The following is a 10346-nucleotide window of genomic DNA, read 5'->3' as shown; positions in this document are numbered from 1 at the left end:
ATATATATATTGTAGTACAGTTGTACATATCAATATCTTAAAAGTATTAGATTGTCATGTTTCTCAGGAAGAATTGTTTTACTATAGGCAATATTTTAAAAAGAAGGGTTTCAGAGTCGTTTGAACTGCAGTTCTTTACCGATGCTGCCGCCCCGTGGCGAGTAAGTGGACCTGTCATGTCAATGCAATGGAAGTATTTTTGTTTTTCCAGACTTACAATGGCTTTTCTTTTACGGACATAATTTAAAAATAACTGGAACAATGACATACACTGTAGAATAAGCTATTTTTATGTTCTTACATCTCTTTAGGTTTTATACTTATTATGGCCATACATGGACACACCGGATCATTTGCTTCGTTGGTCTGAAGCTGGTGCTGTTTTAACACAGTAGTCTTATCGTCAGAATTGTGTATAAACAGATGTACATGTTTTACTACATGGTTTATAACATTACTCTGATGGAGCATACCTTTATTATACAAACACACACAAATAATTAATACATGCAGTAAAAAAGCTGAAAACTGAGTAACCATATTGAGGTATGTTACCGTTTTGCCCCTCACAATAATGGCGTCTATAACCATTGATGCCATTGGTCCATTTGGGTTGGCAAGTTCCTTCCTGTCTCCATGACTACAAGTATAAAATCTGTAGGAGCAAAACATTGCCTCCGATGAGCTTCAGAGTTATTGTAGGTAAAAGTTTGGCTTAATATTTATTATTTTCGCGGAGAAAGTAAATGTTGGTACAGTGTTATTTGGTTTGAAAAGCTTGAGCTTGGTAAGACATCTATAATTAACATTATTGTTAAAGTTACCATATGTTTTCAAGGCTTGATTTATGTGCGGTACCTTAAATTATACTTTCATTTTAAGTTACTTTGCATATATGTTTTATAGACCATGGACGCGACAATTTGATGTATTATTTATATGCCCATTTATCAAAAATTGGTGTAATGTAGTTTATCGTGCTACTGAAGTCCATTATATAATCAGGCCTGTAATGTGTGTTGTCCCGACACGTCTGTGATAATCTGAGCAAATGTAGACATATAATCAGTTATCAGGGGCCAAGGGAATACTGCATGTTACAATATACAGCACGAGTGATATTATTACATAGTGATATTAGCATTCTCCCATACATTTACAATGATTGAATGTAAAACCAGTTCCCCATAGTTACTGTGGTTAGAATTTAATTACTGCATAATTAAAGCAAAACGATTAATTCAAAACATATCCCTGTGAATTACAACAACAAATCGACAAGTTAACGTCCATTGGAATAGTTCCACAAACATTTATTTTGCAGTAGGTTTCATTGGCGGCGTTTACATGCACAAGTCATGACAGTTTTCCTCACGACGTGTTTGTCGTACTTTTCAGGAAATGTGTTGCTATGCAGTTCTGATTTAAGAAAATAAATATATAAATCGGCTGTACCGATGCAGATTACTCAATTCATAGCCATTTAGGGGAGGGGATATTTTAACGTCCGTGTCTGCTTACTAAGTAGCAAAAGAAGGACTCTTAATAATATTGCGAGAAGAGCTTCATGCTTTGCCATGAAGATAAAAACATTTAACAAAATAAGTGTTGTCGGGCACATTCTAAATTACGCCACGCATTAGCTACTTACCTTTCCAACACACACAAAATTATAACAAATATAATTTCTACAAGTTTTACTACATAAAACACTACACGCAGGCCTTTTTGCATTTCAAGTGTTTGAGTTTAATAACGTTATAATTTAAATACGGGAGCGCCATCTGGTGGAATGTTGTAAGAATGATTGTTTCAGCGAATTTAAATTCTGTAGACATGGCTTTAACATTAAATGTGTGTTTGACTCAGACTGGGGATCCCAGCAAGAATTTCACCAATCATTGCCATAAGTGTAAAGGGCAAAAAGTGAACCTTCCCTGTTATGAGGCATTTCTTTCTTTTTAACCAGGCAAATACTGTAAGCTACCAATAAAGGGAACACATCGATCGGCTACAGGAATATGACGTCTTACTTATATCAGGAAGTTGAGTTGAGCAAAAGACACGAGGAGATGTATGTCAACTTTTGTTTCTTTACCTCTTGACTTCTTAATTATTTATCATTATTCAGTTTATTTACAAACAAAATTGCCCGTTAGGATACTAAAACAGTAAACAACCTTCTGGTTTAGCTAAATTAGCCAATAAAATAGCCTGCTGTGAATTGCGATTGAAAGGATTTTGATGCAACTGTAATGTTTTGGATTCCTAGACTAGGTCAGAGAACAGCTCTGCTCAAGCAGATGGAAAATCTAATTGAGGGCCAGCAGAAGGAGAAGAAAAATCGGACAGCGGTGTCTGAAGCAGCACATGACAGAAATACTGCCCTCTTGAAAGTGAGTGTGCTCATTTTAATTGAATCACTCCCTGCAAGCTGAATACTAAATAGAATTATTTAGAATTTGCTTTACTAACCATGTTTATGAATGAATGAACACTGAAATATCACCCGATGGAAAGTTGTTAGATTCAAAGCTGAGCCAATAGGAGAGATGGAATTGCCGGTTTCTTGGAGTGTTGTAAATCAGGCAGTTGATTGGTAAATTGTGACATAGCTTTGGAGTAGAAGGAAAGCAGCAAGGTCGCACCTTGCCAGAGCAAAAATTCCTTGTATATAATCTGTATTATTTGTTTCAGGATTTAGAAGCAATAGAAGAAAGATTACATGCCAGAGCATGTATACTTCCACACCCTAATGTTGTCAGCATTGAGGTAAACTGTCTTATTCTACATATTAAAATCTCTCTGGTTTGTTTTGTTAAACTGTTTATAGATTAACACCAGTAGTTTTTGGCCCCTCTCTCTAATAGCTATCTTTCTATCTGTCTATCATAAATACATTCCCCTGTTCTAATTAGCAGCTGCCAGGTGTACAAAGTTGGTCTTTCTACTTCTGGTCTTTGTTCCAACGCTGTTCTAAATTGTTAACCAATTAAACCTCCATCCAAACCCTGAAGTAGTTAATGATATCATCGTACCTGTTAAACCTGGAGCGGAATGGCCCTCCAGGACTGTGATTGATTTAACAAAAAATTAAAATGAGAATTAAACAAGTATATTAAGTGTATAGCGTGCTATAAATTGTAAAAACAAAAGATGGCAATTCTTTACTTCATTTTTTGACACAGACTCAATACTGGGCATCAGTTGAAGAACAGATCCCTCAATGGGAACAGTTTCTTTTAGGAAAGGCACAATCTCCACAAGGGAGGAATCAAAGGGCTGGAAAACGTTTTCAGAAATGCACCCCTCAAGACAAACAAAAAACAAAGTCGAGTGACTTACCTCCCTCTCGCTCTAGCTCTAAGTCTGTGTCACGATCGCCGACACCACGTGCAAAACTAAGAAGCTAAAGAAAAATGTTTTGCTGTATCATATCATTTGCATGTTACTGATTTTATTTTGTAAATGACTATTCTTTTGTAAGTGTTAACCTTTTAAAAGTGTCTTAATATATGGATATTCACTGTTTTTATTTAAGCTATTATAAATGAGTAATAAATAATTCCGTGATATGAAATATTGCAGTTACTATAAACTATTTATCGGTCTAATATAACCTTTGTTTGCATTTTTCTCATATCAGTTCTATAATATAAAGATACAATGTTCATATTACATGTATGCAGACATACTCTCATAAACTGATTATAGGCTGAATTGCTAAGCATAGTGTACCTGAGATAACAGGCTTATTTTACAGTTTGTTGTTCACAGATGATTCTAGTTTTTTAAAGTGAAGTTTTTTGCTATTTTTGTCCTGGTTACATGTGTAATGATATGTTGTGGTTTTAGTAATGTCAATTCCTTCCAATGGACAAAATCCAACAACTTTCAACCACTGAAATTATGATTCTGTATGCAACAAAATATGTATCCGCCAGAGGGAGCTGATTGCATTGTTTGATTTGCATTACTGAAATAGCTACCTTCTTTTAAAACTGCATTATGTATTCATTATTATTGCCTGTTTGTCTTTAAGTATATTGTTTATATGATAATCGCATGCACTTTTTTGGCATTAACATTTTTTAATTTTTTGCGTAAAAATGAGTAACAGTTAAAGAAAAAAACTACAATAATCAAATTTTGCTCAATATTAATTTGATGTTTTCCGTAATTAAATGTACAATTCCAAGAATATATTATTAAGCATATGTGGATGCCATCAGATTTTACCCCAAAGGTTTCCATAGACACAGTATTAAACAAATGTAGTCCACTGATAAAAGAAATGGTTCTACAATGAACCTCTGATGGTTCAATGGAATGCTTCATGCATGGAACTCTCTATTGGTTTTATTTGTAAGTCTTTTGGTTTAAAATAATAATAATATATGTTTTATCAGATTGTTATTTTTTTAAGTTAAACAAAATCAGGGTTTTTAAAGAAGCCCAAAGAACAGGAGGAGGAATATTTCTAAATAACTGGTCAAATTTTAATAAAAGGATTAAAAAAAAAAAAAAATCGGAATGTGTTATATTTTTCAGGATCCTGCTATAGATTTACTTTTACACTGTAGCCAGCTGAATAGATATGTTCCCTGATTCTTTCTTTGGGATGTTCAGAATTCAGATCCCTGATTCTCTCTTTGGGATGTTCAGAATTCAGATATTTTACAGAAACTGGAGGATTGACAAATGTTATCATCCTGACTCCTGAAGTTGGAGATCTGAGAGCTTGGCAGCTGCCTGTGTTACTCAGCTGGGCCAGCTCATACCCTGAAGGTGATGTACCAGTCAAGGCAATGTGATGAATTATCTAAAGGGCTTTGAAGAGCAGGATCTGGAGTCCTTCCAAATGACTAGCTTTACATTATGTATTCAAATGCTAAAAGCCCTGCAGTGTATTTACCAAAGATACCACAGATTTGTGTTGGCAATGACTAGTACATTGAACTTGAACCTGTTAGGGTTGCCAGCCTGGACCAGTATCTTATGCTGTTCATTATCTTGTGGACACCTGTTCTTCTTAAGGGTTAGTGATGAAAAGGTGCCAACCCAAACCCAAAGACATACTAAGGAAACCTTGGATGTGAACCAAAAGAAATGAGCTTGCAACGGTCCAGTCTTCGTTTGAGAGAAAAGCTGGGTGAAAGAAAGTCATTAATTCACTGTTGGGTTTTAAGCATATTAACAAAATAAAATTAGAAAACAGAGGGGGCTTTAGAAGGGACGCTGGCCTTATGTGTCTGTCGAGAAATGCCCTATTAAGAATTGTTTAAAGGCTTTGATTAAATAAATCTGTAGTGATTGCTTTATAACACAATGTTATATAGGAGAAAATGTCGTATACAGTTTGACAAGTTGTTAAATTAAAGACAGAACTAACAAAAGAAAAGTATTTTGGTACTTGCTTGACTTGAAATGCAAAGGTGTCAGTCATGTCCTGGGAAATATGTTTTATTGTTAATAATATCGGTTGGGATCTTCCTTAACCCTAATAAAAGCCTTTAGTTCCAGGGTTTGCACAAGAGGTCATATAAATAACTGAGGAGGTTTGTGTAAAAGCTCTTACATGCATTATAGTTGTTTCTTGATATTACAGTAACATTGCTGCAGTTTTGTTGTTTTTGGTCCAAGGTGTTATTAATAGGCCAGTAAAAGACAGCCCACTTCAATATTATCTGTAAATTAAATGAAACAGTCTGGAGTGAATTGGGTCCCCAGTGGCTCACCTAGTAAAAACACTGCCTCTGAGTCCTCCAAATATGCATCTCCAAATATGCTTAAACAATGAAATGTAAACCACAAAGTACTTTCTATTACAAACTTACCGCACAGTCCATGCATGCTCCTACTGTTACAGGTACACACAGCTGCATTCTTTCTTGAGACTGCTTACTGCTTGCTGCTTGCTTGTGGACTGGATTCTTTGACTTAGTAAAACTGAGCTGTATTTGTGAAAGTGCAATATAGCAAACCCAACAATTTCATTATGTTTGATTGTATGCTGTTGCTGCAGCTGTCTTCTACTGCCCCCTTTGGGAATGAGCTGTATATCTCCATGGGTTCTCCTCCTGGTGCAGCGTTAAATAATTGAATTCTGTACCACTGTATACCAGTAAGTTATGGGTGAACCATATGACTTCAGTGTAGGGATTACCTTTATTTGTTTTGATTTTCCATTTTTTTATGTTTTAATTACAATCAGTTGCATTTGACATACTGGATTAGATTTACTGGGTATAGTCTTTATGAAGTTGGTGTACATCGAGAAATCACTTTCGCTCATTAAAAAAAAAAAAACACGGGATATCACACTGACACACTTTGTGAATGATTCTACCACTGCATTTACCGCCCTACTGAACATTTCAAAGATAGTTTACATGCTTGTTTAGATGCTAGCTCCAGAGCAGCAATTTCAATGGAATGATAAAGATCCTGTCACCACGTGGTAACATATCAACGCACAGAAAACAATACGAATCCCCCTTGGTCATTGTGGGCTGAAAGTTATTTTGGGGATTTTCAAAAATTAAGCAGCACAGAGTAAAACTAGGGGGCTGTTTTGAAGCACGGTATGAAAGAGGAGTTCAGGTGGGGTGGAATGTTAGTTAATTTAACTGGATTCATTTGTATTTTAAGAAAGGAACATTCTGGATATTTAAATTATACAATATTTTTAGGAGATTCAGTCACTATGAAATATACAACTGTTGACGAGTTAATGTCTGATGAACGTGTTTGTGCGTGTGTGTTAAGGTACTGTAGTGCAGTATCTTCATTTAAAGTTCAATAAGAATAAAGTGTAAGTGCACTAATAAAAAAACAATCATTATTTATTACGACATATTTTAATTATAATCCTTCTCAGTTGAATGTTTTCCTTGTGCTGTTTATGTGGAACAACACTGTAGATTGGCCTTTTAATGAGTCCTATAAAGGACAGTGTACAGAACACTATACAGTCTGTTGGCTGATTCCATCTTTTCAACGCCGTTCTCTAGGAATAGATCCAAGGAGTTCGTCTGATGCTCATTAACTTCCCCTTGGCATTTTACAATGTGCCTTGTGAGCTCTTTGTGCCAAGAACTAACGCTTCTTCTAACAAGCAATACAACTCGCTTTCTCTGCTCCAGCAGGGAGATAAATTGCTTTCCAAAATGATCGTGAGGGACGGTTTAATTAGAATTTCATTCGGGCTAAACGGGGGGGGGGAGCGATGTAGTTAACATTTGGTGGACTCTTAATTGGGCTTTTTTTTCCTTCACCCCTTTATAAAATCTGAAGCTACTCTGTTAATCTTTCATTTATAATCAATTGCGTTGACTAAACAAAAGTCCAGGTCTTCTTTTCTTCCTATCCCAGACAATCCTTTGTTGCCTTTAAATGCCCCATTCTCAAGTGATCCTGGTCGTGTAGATATACTCGATTGTTGACAGTTCATTACTGCGCTTTTGTCCACAATCTTTCTCGCTGCGTTTTACATGTGCACGCCATAATGAGCTCCGTTGTCAATTAACATGTTTCTAGCCGCAAAGCTGGTTGCTCAGATGTTTAAGATAGAAGTGCAGAGAAAAGGGCAACGCTGCTGCCTTAGGTTGTTCCTAGCACTGTTATTCAGAGTTGGACAAGGCTGCAACTTGTACACCTGATCGGGGTTCGTCTCATAACCCTTTGCGTCAGTGAAACATTAATCAGATGTTGAAACAGCTTTCACACATCCACGGGTTGAATGGAATAGAACATAGGAATGATCTAAACTTTAAATGTAGTGGCAATACAAGATTTCAAGCAGTTTAATTGTATTTCCGTTGAAATGATCGAAACAAACAAAACAAAAAAAGTTCGCAGTTGCCTTACAGTTCCCAACAGGTTGCCCACGCTCGAGCGCTTAAATAGGTCAATGAGTTTACCGGAAATAAACGCACGTTGTTTGTTGCTGCAAAAATCTCGTTTGGTAAACGAAATATAGTAGAAACAAACATCACATCCGCAAAATAGCGAAAAAAATAGACATTGTTTAAAAGGCCGCTGCGTAAAAATGAATGCAAGAACATTATTTAATATGAAACACACTTTTCCATCATTATGCAACACATTAACATGAGAAAAAATTGCGCACATCTCTAAATATATATATACATATATGTAGATATACATATTAGTGTTACATTTTAAAGTAGGTGTATGTATGTTAATTTATGAACAAGCATAACCATATATATATATATATATATATATATATATATATATATATATATAATTTCTCTTGACGTGATTTGAATTCGTTTTTGAATTCAGTTCACTGTAAGTCATGTGTTTGAGAACTACCAGTAAACAAATCTTAACCGATTATAAACACAATTTAGTATTTAGCTTGACACTGACATTTTGGTATACGAAAAATATTAAACATTGGCAAACTCAATTTAGCTTTTGAGTACAATAATTGCATACACACACTTTAAAATAATACAAATGATTGTAATTGTATCGGATGTTGTGTATTGGAATTAGGATTGTACAACTAAATTTACACGAAACATTGTGTGTACAAAATTAAATGATCAATTGATATTTATTTATTTTCTAAAAATACAAGCTTAAAGCAAATCAAATCAGATGTTTCCTTGTTTAATATAGTTACGCCCTAAAGGTAATTTGCAGTATTTTTAAGATACCGGCATTAAATTCCCCCAAACTACATGTTTAAATGTCAGTTCTATCTCCCAGCATGTATCCACTCAATTAACTGGAGAAAAGGTAAGCAGGCCATATCATTAGCTTTTAATCAGTCCCTGGGCGTTGTAATTGGGAAGCCAGGTTTGAGCAGCACGTATGCGGTTCAAATCAGAATTTCTGTTACTGCACTAGAATAATATTGTTCCAGAAGACGTGGGGAGAAATAATGATTCTGTATTAAGATGGAGAGACATGGGGACGGAATTGGTGATGTAGACCAAGTACTTCATTATCCATATTCTGATCAAAACGGGCTGATATGGCAAGCCGCCTTTAGAGAGTGCTTAGATAATTAATGTAATGGGTTTGGAGGAGTCCATGTTTTATCTGGTAATTTGTGTCATTATTCTGAAGTCAAGTGTAAGATCGCCTCACCAGAATCTGTCATGCCAGAAAATTGTTTAAATACACCTGAATACAAAGGATTACATTGTGACATTTAAAGTGCTCTCCATATAACTGGATGGAAACATTGATGGATAGGTCGCATATGCATGGCATGATAGATTATAATGTAATATCTATATGTTAAATATTTAAAACACCGAACCGAATCCTGTGTAAAATTCTGTAAATTGCTTATGGAATTGTTTTATTTCACACCCTATTTGTAGCTAGACCTGCCCGTCACAGGCTAATAATTTGTGTGATCTAGTACAATCTGCTGAAAGCAAAAACACTATATTCCATAATATGAATGCATCTGGGATGTATCAATTAAATGTTTTCTAAACATGCAGTAAGGTATGTTTGTATTACAAACGACGTTATCCATGTGGGCAGCCAGGAATGTTCCTCCAATTCTACTGCAGTTGAAAGTTCCATAACCGCTCCGCCCCTCCCCCTCCACCCCCCCAAAAAAAACAGGAACACACAAGATAGGAGTACTTTCAGTCAATGCAAATTCAGAACTTCAAAATCCCGAATCCTAACGGCGTTTGCTGTATGATGTATAAAAATCTAAATATACTGGGGGAAAAAAATATTCAAGTTCAAATTAACTGTGTTTGATTAAACAGCGTGATTTTTGTTTACAGTAATAATATATAAATAAATAAATAAATAAATAAACACAAATTGTTCTTCATTGTTGCCGATCCATTGTGTGTGTGTGTGTGTGTGTGTGTATATATATATATATATATATATATATATATATATATACAACCACATCATTATTCAAACGCACTTTGTTTTAATTTAACACGTAGAAGGTATCTGTCTTAACTCAAAGGAACCAGAAAGATTCGTTTAATTAAACGAGAAAAAGGATAGTACATACGCAATATGATTGGTAAAATAAATTCATAAAGGTGTAGAATTGGATATGCGAAAAATTAAGCCATTAGCATACTTTTTAAAGTGAACATATTTGTATTTTAACAATATCGATTAAAACTAATATATTCTTTAACACATTTGAAGCTGATCTCCACTTAAGACCAAGGTCTATGTCCATAAATTTGCTAGTTTTCGTGCACCTGACAAAATAACTTTATGCACTTATAATCTTATAAATAACACAAAGTCGTTCAGGCTGTAAAACCAAACAGAAAACTCAAAATAATATATTAAGAAGACTTCCAAGCTGTGAA

The 10346-nt window shown here is 35.0% G+C and overlaps 1 protein-coding gene across 3 annotated transcripts; it reads left to right on the top strand.

Moving 5' to 3' along the window:
• Positions 1–613: 613 nt before the first annotated feature.
• On the top strand, positions 614–5376 carry cep15 (centrosomal protein 15). Of its 3 annotated transcripts, none has more exons than XM_034023420.3 (5): positions 614–698; positions 1970–2074; positions 2273–2396; positions 2698–2772; positions 3189–5376. In XM_034023420.3, exons 2-5 carry the CDS (start codon positions 2022–2024, stop codon positions 3411–3413), a joined length of 477 nt encoding a protein of 158 aa, XP_033879311.1. In that variant the 5' UTR covers positions 614–698; positions 1970–2021; the 3' UTR covers positions 3414–5376. The 3 variants fall into 3 exon arrangements, with proteins under 3 accessions (XP_033879311.1, XP_033879312.1, XP_033879309.1); XM_034023421.3 differs by having other exon boundaries at positions 618–702; XM_034023418.3 differs by having other exon boundaries at positions 627–787; positions 3189–5375.
• The last annotated feature ends 4970 nt before the right edge of the window (positions 5377–10346 follow it).

The sequence above is a fragment of the Acipenser ruthenus genome, chromosome 25 (assembly GCF_902713425.1).
Source record: "Acipenser ruthenus chromosome 25, fAciRut3.2 maternal haplotype, whole genome shotgun sequence".
NCBI classification, from domain to species: domain Eukaryota; kingdom Metazoa; phylum Chordata; class Actinopteri; order Acipenseriformes; family Acipenseridae; genus Acipenser; species Acipenser ruthenus.
Note: the sequence above shows the minus strand (reverse complement) of the source record. Positions and strands in the feature narration are given on the sequence as shown.